The following is a 15,760-nucleotide window of genomic DNA, read 5'->3' as shown; positions in this document are numbered from 1 at the left end:
TATGTTGATTCTGGAGAATCATTTAACCATAAGACTACGACTGTCGACATATATTTTGCTGAAAAGATTGCAGATACCCTTCTCACTGATCATGATCCAAGGTCTATCGTTGAGTGCCAAAAGCGCTCCGACTGGCCTAAATGGAAGGATGCAATCCAAGCAGAAATTGCCTCGCTTAACAAAAGAAAGGTATTCACTGAAGCAATACCTACACCTCCCAGTGTTTTCCCTGTGGGATTCAAATGGGTTTTTCTCCGGAAACGGAATGAGAACAATGAGGTGGTGAGATATAAAGCAAGGCTCGTAGCACAAGGTTTCACGCAAAAACCCGGCATTGATTTCACTGAAACATATTCTCCAGTAATGAGTGCAACCACTTTCCGATATCTTATATCCTTGGCAGTGCAAAATCGTCTATCTATGCAGTTGATGGACGTCGTGACCGCATATCTTTATGGGTCACTAGATTCGGACATATATATGAAGGTTCCTGATGGAATCTCTGTCCCGAATAAAAATGCAAAACGCAACATGTATTGTGTAAAGCTGAATAAGTCATTATATGGCTTAAGGCAGTCGGGACGGATGTGGTACAACCGACTCAGTGAGTTCCTTCTTCAGAAAGGTTACTCCAATAGTGCTGATTGCCCATGTGTTTTCATCAAGAAGTCATCTACAGGATTTTGCATCATTTCTGTGTATGTTGACGATCTCAACATCATCGGCAGCACACCAGACATTGATGAAGCACGCAATCACCTAAAGATGGAATTTGAGATGAAGGATTTGGGTAAAACCAAATTTTGCTTAGGTATTCAACTTGAGCATCTTCCCTCAGGAATCATGGTACACCAATCTGCCTATATCCAGAAAATATTGGAGAAATTCAATATGGACAAATCCTATCCATCTAAAACTCCCATGGTGGTTCGATCTCTAGACATAGAGAAAGATCCGTTCAGACCAAGGGATGATGGAGAAGAGGTGTTGGGACCTGAAGTTCCATACCTTAGTGTTGTTGGGGCGCTTATGTATCTTGCAAATTGCACAAGACCTGATATTGCATTTGCAGTGAATCTACTTGCTAGACATAGCGCAGCTCCCACCAAACGTCATTGGTCTGGAGTGAAGAATATCTTTCGATATCTCCAAGGTACAAAGGATCTTGGCCTATTTTTCCAGTTCCAGAAAAATCAGGACTCTGATATGATTGGATATGCAGATGCCGGTTATTTGTCTGATCCCCATAATGCCAGATCTCAGACCGGCTTCGTGTTCCTACATGGTGGCACTGCTATATCATGGAAGTCTTCGAAACAGACTCTGGTGGCAACATCTACCAATCATTCTGAAATAATTTCATTATTTGAAGCAACATGTAAATGTGTATGGCTTCGCAGAATGATAAACCACATACAACAGTCATGTGGAATGGGTTCGATAAAATCGCCTACCATTATCTATGAAGATAATGTGGCATGTGTTGCGCAGATGCAAACAGGATACATCAAGAGTAATATCACCAATCATATTTCTCCTAAATGGTTTTTCCCCCATAATCTTCAGAAAAGCGGGGAAATAAGCATTCTGCAAGTCAAATCATGCGACAACCTTGCTGATTTATTTACCAAGTCTCTACCAAATTCTACATTCCAGAAATGTGTTCATGGAATTGGTATGCGAAGACTTAGGGACTTGCAGGTGTTAGGGGGAGTCTCTTCTTGAGATATCCTTATTTTAATGACATCACATTATGCTATCTTTCTTTGTGAGTATATGTTTCAGGATCTCATCAAAGATTTTATGAAGAACTTTTGAAGGAGAATCTTTTGAGATGATAGAGCTTCCCGGACAATCGTGAAGATGATTCTACATGGTCAAGCGTAAATTAGGGGGAGTGTTAAGATTAAACTATAATCTGTAATTAAGGGAAATCTCCCCTTGCCCATCGAACGAGTTGCACCCGTACGGACGCCTGTATCCGTTGCAACCGTCGCCTCTCTCCCGTCCTCCTGGAACCGATGCATCTCTTCGGGATCGTCGCGTCTCTCCAGGGGATATATATACTCTCTGTAACCATTGACAAAGGATCAAGCACTTTCGATTCAAAACAGGTATGTGAGATTTCATGAAAGATGTGAGAGTTATATTAACTAAGGGAAACTTAAGGTGTCTACTTTAATACACATCTGGGCGGATTGGTTGGGGCACCCTGGGGATACCAGTGGCTTGCCCGGGCACCTGGGGAATCCAGTGTTGTCCTAGGAGATCCCGGGGTACCCGTGTGATCATCCTATGGTTCACCACCCAGGCTCAAAGGGATCATTATGTTATTCATGCTGGAAACTTCCGTGTGCAGCCACAAGACATTATGGGCTCTGGCATAGTTGAGTATGTTGTGTGACCTCTTACAGTGGTAGACTAGTAGATGTAGGGGATGTAGGTGGTACTGTCTACCCGTCGTAACGAGCTAACGCTTCTGAAAGATTGTGTCTCAGTCATCCGTTTCTCAAACATCATGCAGTGCGAGAAGTATAACGGAGGAGATCGAGTCTTGTGGGGAAAAGTGCGCAAACCTCTGCAGAGCGTATAAACTAATCATGATTAGCCGTGTCCCCGGTTATGGACATCTTGAGTATCTGGTGCTTGAATTATTATGTTGATCTCATCACTTTACCTAATTAATTTGTTGGGTTGTTAACTTTTAATTGGGATTGAGTTGGGGTTACCTTCTCAATGTTTTCAACAAACTTTGTAGTTAAATAAAATATATTTCTTTGTTGTAGGGAAAAATTGGCTTTATGCAAAAATAAACTTAGAGCCTCCACCAGCCAAATATGCATGTAGTGATAGCTATTATTCATCATTGCTCTATGGTGTGAATTTGCCAGTACATTCAATGTGCTGACCTACATGCCTGCAACGTCTCATGTTGCAAGAACCTTACGATGAGTAAGTGATACGTTAGGGTTACGATGTCTACACTCAACTTTGTCGTTGGTGTTGTTGGGAACTCCAAAACTTTGTTGTTAATTCCGCTATATGGATTGAGGTAATAGTATTTACGTTACTTTATACATGTGATTTACCTCTGTTATAAATCCTCGAGTACTGTGTGTGTCAGCATACCGATCCAGGGATGACACTTAAGCACAGAGACTTGATCCATTTGGGTCGGGTCGCTACAGTGCCCACCGGAACATCGCCGGTGCTGCTTGTAGGCGCTGTGATGGAGCATTTGTTGACCACCGGAACATCGTTGCTCGTCAGTGATGCAATGGAACATTGTGGGCCCGCCGGAACATCGCCGGTGTTGCTCATCGGCGCTGCGATGGAGTATTCGCCGGACCACTGGAACATCGCCGGTGCTGCTCATCGGCGCTGCGAAGGAGCATTCGTCGGACCACCGAAACATCGTCGGGGCTGCTTGTAGGTGCTGCGATGGAGCATTCGTCGACCAACGGAACATCGCCGATGCTGCTTATCAGTGATGCAATGGAACATTGTGGGCCCACTGGAACATTGCCGGTGCTGCTTGTAGGCGCTGTGATGGAGCACTCATTGACCGCTGGAACATCATTGCTCGTCAGTGATGCAATGGAACATTGTGGGCTCGCCGGAACGTCGCGACGCTGCAATGGAGCATCGTAGGGCTTCCGGAACATCACCGGTGCTGCAACGGAGCATCGCCAAGCCATTGGAGCATTGCCGGTACTGCAATGGAGTGTCCCCAATCCGTCGGAGCATCGCCCGTGCTACAATGGAGCGTCGCCAAGCCATCGGAGCATCTCCTGCGTTGCAATAGAGCATAGCCAGGCGGCCGAAGCATCACCAGTAGCGACGTGCTGCAACCCCATAGCTCGCCGAGGCTGCTGCGGTGGCGGTGCGTGGGAAGCTCATCGGCCGTTTTTGTGAGGGGGTGGGAAACCTGGCTGCTGCAACCCGAGGGCTGCAGCTTGTGAGGCTCTCACAGGAGTTACGCCACGCGACGCCGGGATGCCGCCGTTGCTGGTTGGATACGTTGTGGATAGACATGTGCACAAGATGGAAGTTATGTCGGGGTCACTTAATTAATCGGAGGGTCACAGTCCATTGCATCCGATGGTGGGCGAGGCGGTTTAAAATTGGCTGGCATCAGCCGGCTTAGGCGTAGCAGACGCCAAAAGAAAACCTTATGAGTCATAATCTTTATACTAAAAAAAGTTATGAGTCATAATCTCTTGTACCCAGGTCGAGGGATAGCGATCAAACACGCACCCCCGCCCGCGAAATATTCCTCTGATTTGTTTCTTTCATATTTATTTTTCTTTTTTTACTCCCTCCGTCCTACAATATAAAATGTTTTTACAAGTTATGTTAGCTTGCAAAAATGTCTTATATTATGGGACAGATGAAGTACATTTTTAATTTCATGATTTTTTAAAATCTGAACCTTTTTTAATTTCATGAAAAAAAACTGAGTACTTTTTAAAATTCAAGAATAATTTTTGAAATAAGGTTATATTTTCTCAAATTTTTGAACTTGTTTCCAAATTTGGAACAATTTTTAAATTCATGAAACTATTGCCAATTTGTTACCATTTTTGAAATCCAGAACATTCATCTCAAATTCGTGAATATTATTTCTAAAATTTGGAATATTTTTATATTCACAACGTTTTTTGAAATTCAAGAACATTTTTTAAATTCATAATTATTTGATATTTTATTTTTTCCAAAATTGTGAATATGTTTTGAAATTCGGAAACATTATCAAATTTGTGAACATTTTTAAATTTTTTGGAAATAAAATTAAATTCTTGAACAATTTTAAATGGGAAATGATCCAAATCACCAGGTCAAAAACAACACTCACGTCCATCGCCTTCCACGTGTCATGTGGGGGCATGCTGACACTTACCCGCGATGTGCGGGATGCAGCAGGCATGCTATCGGCCACGTGCACTGTTTGACGCATGCATGCCATGGGACGAAGCACTATGGCACGAGTTTTTGCAACAAGGCCTTTGTTCCAAATAAGAAAAAAAATCAGCAACAAGACTTTGTTGCAAAAAAATAAATAATCTAAAACAAGACCTGTGTTGCAATGGTGGATGATGCCTCGACTGTTCAATGCGCGAGATCTGATGGCTCGCGAGCCAGCCAATCTTTTAAAATTTGGAATGTGTTTTTAAATCCAAGAACAGTCTCCAAATTCCATTTTTTTTTCAAATTCACGAACATTTTTTGAATTCGTTGTCTTTTTGGAAATTTGAAAAAAAATCGCGAACCTTTTGTGCAGAATTTGGGATTCATGAACATTTGGTAAAGTTTTAAAAGCAAAAAGAAATTGAAAAAGAAATGAGAAACAACAATGGAAATAAAAAAAGAACAGGGCGCCCCACCCCCAACATGGGCCGGCCCAAAGCATTTTGAAAAACGAAAATCACCTATGGTGTGACGTGAAACCTCTCGGGCCTCATTAATCTAGTTTTGCAAGGTTTAGGGTGTACATGAATATGGTGTTAGAGATCGAGAGGACATGAGACATCAACATGGTTTTGTTTTGAGAAAAGACACCGAAAGGGCATACATATATGATATTTATCATGAAAAATAGTAGACAGTACAATCAAGAACAACAAGACACAAGCCGACATGTAAAAAATAAAATTACAACGAACATTCGCTTGCTCATCATAACCTGTAGCTTAAGGAAACATTAAATAGAATCTTTAGGGAAAAAGATTGAATAGGAAATAGAGGATAGGATCATTGCCAACACCATCACCGTGGAAAGCAGTGAAGACCGCAGTGCAGTCAAAACTATGCTTTCTTCCGAAAAAACACAGGCCCTGATAAATGTCACATGTGTGACCCAAACACATGGCAACTCCAAACTTTTTTATGACAAGTTTACTGACACGAGGATGTCACGTATGACAAATTATTATTTTTGGATGGGAAGTTTTAGTTTATTTTTTTTTCTTTTCAGATGGAAACTTTAGTTGTATATAAAACGTCAAGGCAGGAGTGCTTCGTGGCACGCGTGTCGTACTTATCATTTGACAAAAACAAAGGCAAATGTTTTTTTAAATCTTGTTTAGTCTTTTTTTTTGAGAAAAAAAATCTTTTTTAGTCAACAAAATGGCAAATGCTTTTGGGAGTGAGAGAGCATCGGTCGGCCCTGCAGCCCATATACCGGCCCGATAGTAAAACCCATGGGCGCACGGCGCACGCGGCACGCTGGTCGTCTTCACGTGACGTGACACGTGAGCAGTCTCCCTCACCCGTGACGCGAACCAAACCAGACCCAACCTTCCAAGTCTCCAACCCACAGAACGACACCTCGCTCTCCTCCCACTCCACGCCACAGATCTCTCCCTCTCCGCCCCCTTCCCCTAGCTCTGCACGCCATGGCCGAGGACGCCCCCAACGCCGGCGCTGAGGACATCCACCCCGCGCCTACCGAAGCCTCCGCCGACGCCGCTACACCTCCGGCGTCGGCAGAGAAGTCCTCGTCGGAGACGCTGCTCCCGTCGCTCAGCATCTGGCCGCCGTCGCAGCGCACGCGCGACGCCGTAGTGCGGCGCGTCGTGCAGACCCTGTCCGCGCCCAGCGTCCTCTCCCAGCGCTACGGCGCCATCCCTGAGCCCGAGGCCGAGGGCGCCGCAGCCGCCGTCGAGGCCGAGGCCTTCGCCGCCGCCTCGGAGTCCGCCGCCGCCTCCCCCACCTCCCTGGAGGACGGGATCGAGGTCCTCCAGGCCTACTCCAAGGAGGTCAGCCGCCGCCTCCTCGAGCTCGCCAAGTCGCGCGCCGCTGCCGCCGCCGCAACAGAGACCCCCGCGGAACCGAGCGCTGAAGAGTCGGAGGGTTCGTCGGTGACTGCTCCGCCCCCAACGGAGGAGTAAGGTGCTGACCCCGAGCCTTGATCCACCGAGGAGTGCTGCTATTTTGGCATTTCGTTGGGGATTATCTATTGTTATTACTACTACTTTATTAGAGATGCCTATGAGATGGGGAATTGATGTTTGTTTCATGAACCTGGTGCCTTGCTACAAACTTTAAGCTATATCAGCCTATCAGGGGTGCATCATTGTCCTTAAGGTGTGCATGAATGATTCATCAGGTCATCTGTACTGGCTGCAGTAGATTGCAAGCAGATTGTACCAATGAATATTCGTAGCAATGGTGCCAATTGTATGCTTGTTCCTTCTGTGTTGAGTTTGTTCTCGTTTGGCTGGTGTAGCAGTGTTTGCTTGGTCCATTTTGACCTTATGCACTTGGATTGCGTTAGTTCTTAGGTAGGTTTCATTCTGTTGAATAAGTACGTTTCTAGTAATATTTATGTACAGAGAGGATAGTATATTGCTGAGCTGATTAAGTAAATACTACGTACGTACTATCTATTTTGGGTTGAAAATAGGCACATATTGTTTTCCAAAAGGCCACATGCATAAATTTGTAAGTGCTTTTAGGTGTTTATGTAACATGTACTGCTAGTAGTTGGCACTCCAGTGAAGACTACCCGATTGCAATGCTAGGTGTGCACTATGCAGCTACGTCTGCATACAGAATTAAGTCATTTTAAATTAGTTGGTCATGTGTTGCTAGATGAGAAGTATAGTTTACCAAATACTAAATTTTGAAGCTTCAGTTTCTTCTACCTATGCTTCATGCTAGCTGTCAAGAATATTCTTTTCATCTAGAAAGATGGCTGAGGATGCATTAGGAAAAGAGTGCTGCTGTGCACACGATGGTTTCCAGACGATTTCTGCACGACAGTGCACATCCGTTCGTTCATCCGTATCATCAAAGGGTAGCAGACGGCCAGCACTCCCGTCGTGCAGCTGTCGTGCATGCAGTGGCGGAGCTAAACACGCTTCACTGGGCGGGCCAAAACAAATTAGCTTAAGAAACACGTCTGTAATTTTTCTCTTATGGCCCAAATTCAGCACCAATCTACACCGAATCCTTGTTTGGCTGGGCGGGCCACGGCCCGGTTTTGCCCAGCCTTAGCTCCACCATTGCGTGCATGCCTTTGTCGTCTGCAAAGCAGTTTCGTTAGGAAAACCAGCATGGCGTTTATATGAATGAAGAAGGTTTAGCTGTGCTTCAAAGCTGGGTGAATGTAATAGTTTATTAGATTGAAAATGGTACTAAATTTGGCAGGCTTTGCTTCAATGCTTATTTTACAACAACATACAAGACTCACCAATATTTACATTTTATAACATAGTCATGTTTGTCTTCTTTTTGTGAATTTTCTGATATCCTTCCACGCGACGCAGCGACGGATAGGCCAGGGCTACCAGCAATGTATGTTGACGGTGTTTGTTGGCTTGTGGCTGTCCATGACATTGAAGCTAGCTACGGTTGATGTTGTTGATGTTTCTTACTTAGTTTCCACAGTCAGTAGGTGCTACTGTTCTTTCATGGTGGATTGTTTTCTGGTACTTCTGCATACCTGGATCTGTGTCATATTCATGCATAATGGTTGGGTGATAACTAACAATATGGAGCTAGAAGGACATACAAAAATAGAGGCTTACCATTGCACTGAGAAGATAGTTTTATTTTTACGATATTGTTTAAATCCTGCTTTTGTAAATTTGTGTTGAATCAATTTCTGTTTCTCATCGGAAGGTTTGCTCGAACTTTCCAAAAGACCAGAGTGGTTCTGTGGGTAACAGGTATAGCATCACAAACCTGAGCTTGGCAGTTAAGATTGTGCATTTGTTAGGCGTGCTGTTCAACATACTGTTATGACCTTCCCTGACAAAGAAACCAAGTGGTTTTTTTCCCCTCATGGCTGGTACTGAAAGATCAAGTTGCTGGTTCATGTGTTTCTAAATTCTTGCTGTTGCAGAGACTTTATGAAGTGCATGTTTGATTTCAGTTACCTCGTGACTTCATTTTGTACATTCTCTGGACTAAATAAGCAAAGAATATGGTCATGGCATAGATGACCGACGGCAGTTGTATTAGGTTTTAGTAGCTAAGTACCCGTGGTTTGCTACCAAAAAATACCCATAACTGATCATGCTAAGCCATTGTGAAGGGCTCATGTTTCTTGCTGTGCTGTCACATTATGTTCTGACCTATGGCATTACACCTCTAGAGTCACACTTGCCGTGCTTCCTCGCGAACTCTGACGTGGTCCTTTTTGGTACAGATAGATGATCAACGGCAGTTAGATTAGCCTTATAACTAGCTAAATACCCATGACTTGCTATGGAAACTTGACGCTTAATTTTTGAAATTGATTCCAGGGGTTAGGCATTTGCAGAATTAGTCTATCTGAACTATAGACTCACTTCTCAGATCAGTGACAGCCTCTCCACCGGAGCTGGGCCGTTGAAGCGATAAGAGCCAGGAAAGAAAAAAGAATGAACAAAAAAGATGTCTCTTTGCTCTTCAGACAGTAAGTCTGAAAGCAAGTTAGTTGTAAAAACACAGTACTACAAATGATCATGTTAAGCCATTGTTATCATGTTTGCTCCACTCTTAGTTGGTTATATCATGCTCGAACGGCCTACCACATTACACCTCTATAGCTACGCCTAGTCGAGTAGTCGTGCTTCTTTGTGGCCTTTCTTGTGATGTGATCCATTCTTGTTATAGATATTTTAGGAACTAATTAAATTAGTTTGTTCAATGGAGTTTCTCTATATTTCGGTTAGTAGAGCATTTTCAGCTGGGCTAGGCTAATTTGGCCCCTCATTTGTCTGTGGACATTGGCATTATGTGTCCGCTCCGGACGCTCATTTATCTATGCACACAATGGTGTCCCCCAAAATTGTCCGGACATGTGCATATAATTGGTGGAGATGAAGTGAGAGACAAAGAAAGAGCCAAAGTGGTCTGGGGTGGACTGTGTTCGACGTGGCTGGCTGAACATGCGTGTGATAGATGCTCTGGATCGTGTAGGCTAGGATTCCGGCAACTGATGGTAGGCATTACCTTCTCCTTGTGGCTCGAGGAGCCACCGGTGCCGGCCATGGTGACGGTGGCCGGTGATGGCAGAGAGTAGTGGGCGAAGTGGTGGCGGTGCTTCCCATCAGCACTGCACTAACCCTAGATCGGTAGGGGATTAGGTGGGATGTACGCGTTGCGACGAACCTCGTGATGCGAGCCGTCGGCCCCCACCTCTTTATATAATACAGGTGACAGGGGCCCGTCACCCATAATGGGTTGAGCGCCCCCGATCAGGGCGCAGATCTAAGGGCCCGGTGGGCCGTTGGGCCCAGACGGTGGAGATCATCCTAACATTCTCCCCCTTGATCTCAACTTTTACTTTTGACCTTATACTTATACTTTACTCGTTTCATAACAGATCAATACATAGAACATGTTTCATCGTCACAACACAATTGCCGATAGAATCAGACAGCCACAACGTACCTCTCTGTTTTGAAACAAATTCTTTAACCTTGGGCCCTTTTATTGTCCGAAATGTTAGACTATACCATAAAACCCATGTCGACTGTGTTCTTCGAACACACTGGGCGGTAAGCCTTTAATAAGCAGATCTGCAAACACTTGTCTGTTGCTTTTATGCTTCAAGCATTTCTACATAATTCCGGACTTTCTCCTTTACAACGCATAACTCTGTGTCAATGTGTTTGACATCAACACTTGACTCGTTGTTATAGGAGCGAAAAACTTAAAATGGTTATCGCCGTTGTCAACCATTATCAACACCGGGTACAGGTCTCCTTAACCATTTTGCCTGTCACTCAGCCTCATATCAAGCTATAAAATATCTTTGCATCACATTGATGATAATTGTTTCATTCTTTGGAGCTTTTCCACACAAAAAGCTCCAAGTATGAAAGTTAGCGACAATTATGGATTTCGCTACACATTTCACAAGTCCTGTCTTTGTACTCACAATCTTTTGAGAGCACTTATTTCTTTCAGCATGAGGCCGATATCTTTGACTCCATCCCAGTGATCTATATATGGACTGGACATTGCCAAAACAACCTGGATACATGAACTATGTCAGGGTAATATATTGAGCTTCCAACAGCTGAAGCATATGGTACCATAGCCGTTTTCAATCTTTTCTCATCAACTTTTGGAACACCATAGTTTCCAGTTCCATTACCCTTGACTATAAGAACAGGCGTAGGTTTTCTCGCATGCATACTTTAGAGACCTTTGTTAGCATGTCCATGCGGCATTCCTAATACCCCATTTTATTCTTTTCTTGGTGAATCTCGATATTTATAACGAGAGACAATTCGAGAAATGCAATTTTGAACTTTGAGGACAAGAACTTCTTTTCTCCTCCTGAAGTAGATTGACATCACCACTAGCAAGTAGGACGTCATCCACATGCACAGGATTGGGAAATGAATTTCCCATTCTATAACTTTGCATGAATACAATTGTCCTTCCATTTTCTTTAACCCAAAATATCATCTGATTCTTTAAACTTTAAATGCAACTATCTAGAGACTTGCTCTAGTCCATAAAAAAATTCTTGAAGCAGTATCCCTTGTGTTCTTTACTTTCATCTGATGTAACTCAGATCATGATGTCAGTCATGATGTGCCACTAACACTCATTGTAATTTGTTCATTCTCTTTGCACAAAATCTTTCGATTCAAGTCGCGCTTTACACCTTTACATATTTCCTTTGGAGTCACATTGACCTTGTAGACCTTTTACAGCCTACTGTTTATGCTCCATTGAAAATTACTTATGAGTCCCAAACATTGTCGGGATTCACCAATTTTATTTCATCTCACATAGTCTCTTATCATTTAAACAATCAGACACTTCTCTAAGCTCGATTGAGCGCTTTAAATGAGGTGTGATCAACCTCGATTTGAATTTCACTAACATAGACTTTATAGTAATCAGAAGTATCTGATTTTCTCATTCCTTGAGACCATCTGTGTCTCAGGTACTGGCACTTCTTTCATATGGGGCTGTTGTTACTCTGTCATTGCCAAGAGGCAATTAATTCTATAGTCTTTTATTTCCAAGAGGCAATAGGTTTTACAGGGACATATGTCACAAGATCCATGTGTACTCATTCATCCTTTATAGAGCTAACATCAGGTGTTGTATAGGTCATAGAACATGCTCCCCCAGATTACTCCATCTTCACTAAAAATGGCGTATCTTTAAACTTTATAATTTGGGTTTATTTTGTTAAAACTTTCTTCTTTATGGCACTTTAAGCACCGTCTTAGTATTCCTTAGTCTGCTTTCGGAACTGTAAAAGATCCAGGAATACAACTATTTCTTTTCTTTAGGGGTATTATTATGACCGTCGTACTAGCCCAGACGATCACATTCTTCATTAATGGATCACTTTAGATGCATAATGTGCATCACATTATCGACAGTATAGAGGAGTTTCATCATTCTTAATTTATCTCATATTTCTTTCTCCCCCTCGAAATGTGGCAAGAACTTTTCTGCCACAATTTCAAAAACCATTCATAACTTTTGTGAATTGAGGAAACTTCAATTATCTATTTCATTCATCTGACTACTCGAAGTTCATCTGACTACTCGAAGTTAACTTTTGTGAATTGAGGAAACTTCAAAGAGCTAGACTTTCCCCGCCATGCGGGTTTTATCATAATCCTCTTTTCCCGCTATGCGGGTAATTCCCTGTAAGGAACATAAATGCCAGAATTGGCTCTTTTGACTGCATATGCAATCATGAAATTCAGAAATAAATCCGAACGCTCTTTGACACACATGCTTAATCCGACGTTGGTCAAATTAAACACGCATGTTGCTTGTTTCATCTCAAATCGTGTTGACTGAAAAATCTTCTTCATATAGAATACATGAAAGACATTCGTCAACCAAGACTCTCAATGATCTATTTGTTTTCTTTTCTTGGATTAATATCCAAGAATTATTTTCTTTTAAAGCCATTCTTTAGAGAGAACATACTCCCTCACGTTATGACCTTTCTTGGTCATCTTTCGGGTAACAAGTACCCAGCCATTCGCTTTCACGAATGAAAGAATGGAAAACTTTTAGTCTGAGAAAACTTAGCCAATAATCAACAATAATGAGCATAAAAAATAACCCTACGTTGGTCTGGTTAAAAAATATGCACATTAAACTTTTTAAAACTTTCTTTTTATACTCTAAATCACCGTTGTGGTAGAATTAGAATAAAACTCATTCTTCTACATTAATTCCATATCACCGTTGGGCGGAAATGGAAATAATGCATATAACTCATAAACAATGTAATGATAGTATTTCTATTAAACAACTTTGCTAAGAAATAATCATCATTATCAACTTTATTGCAGCGGAAACAAGAAATATGCATTTCTCTAGTTCAAGAGCATTTCTTCATCTTTAACTGTTCTCTGAAAATTGATCACTTTGACACAAAATTTATCAGAGTTTAAGCTTTGAACATAAGACTCATAGAATTATAGTATTGTTATCATCAACGTTAGTCAGAAAATAACAATACCATATTTTAACTTTAAAACAAATATCTTTCTTTTGTCATAGCGGAAACTATCTGCATCTTATTTCACCCACAGGGGAAAAACATTGCTAAGAACCATTCTTCCAATTAAATTTTCCCGTTGGTTCCAATTTAATTGGCGGATAAAATTGTTAATTTGCAGCGGAAACTTTACAATATTCTATTTAGAAACAATTCCGTACTCTTTTTCTCTCTAAGCAATTTTAACCGGTTGGTTCAAAAATGCATTAGAGAAGCAACAATTTAATCTTTTACTTTAATTCTATTCTCTTTTTAAAAAAGCACTTTATTTTTATTTGCAGCGGAAAACATGAATAAAAATTCATGAACTTTTTATTCTTTTCATAAACTTTTCTTTGACTTTTCTATTTTCTAGACAAATTTTTGTTGGATTAATTTGAATAAAATTTGCCCAAACTGGAAAAAAAACAAAAAAGAAAACTGCAGCGCAGCTACAGCCTCGGCCTGACGCGTGAGGCCCGCAGCGGAAAAAGCCGGTCCACTGCCTGCTCCCCGCGCCGCGCCGCGCGAGCCGGCCTGGCCTCTTCTGCTTTCGGCCTAGAAGGCCCGCCAGGGCCAGCAGCCCAGCTCCTCTCTGGCCCAAGGCCTGCAGCAGGTTAGGGTTTCAATCCGGGCCATCGATCACGATCCGACGGTCACCCGCGATTTTCTCTCGAACAAAACCGGGCGAGTTCCCCCGACCCCGATCCAGTTCCTCTCCTCGACCCCGCGTCTCCCCGGACTGCGCCGTGGCGTACCACGCCGGCCGCCGGCCGCCGGAGAGGGCTGATAGCCACCGTTCCCCCGAGCTCTTCTCCCTCCCCCCATCCTTTTCCTCTGTTCATGCTTCTGTGGCAGAGAGAGAGAGAGGGTCGCGCTTGCGCCCTCGTCTGCTCCCCTGAAGACGACCACGGGAGCTTTTCTATGTGGCGGGTTAGAGCCACACCGGCCGCCGGCCACGGCGTCAAGCCGCGCCGCGCGAGCCCCCTTCCCTTTCTTCACTTCACCCATCCACCATCCTCCTGTACGCGAGAGAGAGAGAGAGAGCAGAGAGGTGCCGCGGCCTTCCGATGCGGCGTCCCGCTGACCCCTTTGCCGGCGTGCGCGAGCACCTCGAGGGTGAACGCGCCGCCGTCAAACGGCTTGGTGGTGGTGCCCTTTGCCCCGTGTGGGGTTGGTTCTTCGTCCCCGCACCTCGGCTTGCCGATGCGTGTGGGGATCGAGAGGAACAGGCGCGGCCGAGTGGCGGCGCACTTTGCCGGCGGCCCAAGGCCTTCTCCGGTGTACTTTTGTGTTCTTTTGTTTGCTTTTCTCTGCCCTGTTAGGGTTCTTTGGGGAGGAGAGGATTTCCTTTTCTTTTCTGTACCAAAAATCCTAAACCAATCTCTGGCTGATACCATTGATAGATGCCATGGTGACGGTGGCCGGTGATGGCAGAGAGTAGTGGGCGAAGTGGTGGCGGCGCTTCCCATCAGCACTGCACTAACCCTAGATCGGTAGGGGATTAGGTGAGGTGTACGGCGTTGCGACGAACTTCGTGATGCGAGCCGTCGGCCCCCACCTCTTTATATAGTGCAGGTGACAGGGGCCCGTCACCCATTGTGGGTTGAACGCCCCCGATCAGGGCGCAGATCTAAGGCCCGGTGGGCCGTTGGGCCCAGACGGTGGAGATCATCCTAACAGCGTGGACACCCCATTTCCTCCCCACATAAGGGCTGCGTTTGGGGATTTTTGCATACGTGATACTCCCTCCGTTCCTAAATATTTGTCTTTCTGGAGATTTCAAATGGTCACCACATACGGATGTATATAGACATATTTTAGAATGTAGATTCGCTCATTTTGCTCTGTATGTAGTCACCATTTGAAACCTCTAAAAAAACAAATATTTAGGAACGGAGGAGGTACATTTGAACAAATGAGGGGGAGACGAAGAAATTTAGGTGTCTTGATGACAGCAGCACCAAAAGAGTCCATCACCCGTGAGGCCGTGACGACAAAGGAAAATTAATCAAAGCAGGGCGGACCAAACAACACGAACTGGAATGCACAAGCTAGCGCGCATACGCAAGATCACTTACTGCCAAATTCAACAATCAAACACACACAACCTTACGATTAGCGTTGATGGTCGGCTCCACCACTTCGTCACGAGACAGCCCGCACGCTGACCCGATGCACCCCAGCATGCCGCCGCCTTTCTTCTGCGCACCACCGGACTTGGCCGCCGTCTTCCCGGCGCCGTCCGCCGCGAAGCTGACACGCTTCTTGCTCCCGGCCGTGCCACCCACGGAT

General features: G+C 44.0%; 1 protein-coding gene across 2 annotated transcripts; it reads left to right on the top strand.

Moving 5' to 3' along the window:
- Positions 1–6,269: 6,269 nt before the first annotated feature.
- On the top strand, positions 6,270–9,661 carry LOC109731479 (MFP1 attachment factor 1). 2 transcript variants are annotated; one of them, XM_040398496.2, is made up of 2 exons: positions 6,270–6,891; positions 9,252–9,661. In XM_040398496.2, exon 1 carries the CDS (start codon positions 6,396–6,398, stop codon positions 6,888–6,890), a length of 495 nt encoding a protein of 164 aa, XP_040254430.1. In that variant the 5' UTR covers positions 6,270–6,395; the 3' UTR covers position 6,891; positions 9,252–9,661. The 2 variants fall into 2 exon arrangements, with proteins under 2 accessions (XP_040254430.1, XP_020146239.1); XM_020290650.4 differs by lacking the exon at positions 9,252–9,661 and adding an exon at positions 8,271–8,545 and having other exon boundaries at positions 6,271–6,891.
- The last annotated feature ends 6,099 nt before the right edge of the window (positions 9,662–15,760 follow it).

This window comes from Aegilops tauschii, chromosome 2 (genome assembly GCF_002575655.3).
Source record: "Aegilops tauschii subsp. strangulata cultivar AL8/78 chromosome 2, Aet v6.0, whole genome shotgun sequence".
NCBI classification, from domain to species: Eukaryota; Viridiplantae; Streptophyta; class Magnoliopsida; order Poales; family Poaceae; genus Aegilops; species Aegilops tauschii.
This window is presented reverse-complemented; position numbering and strand designations above follow the sequence as displayed.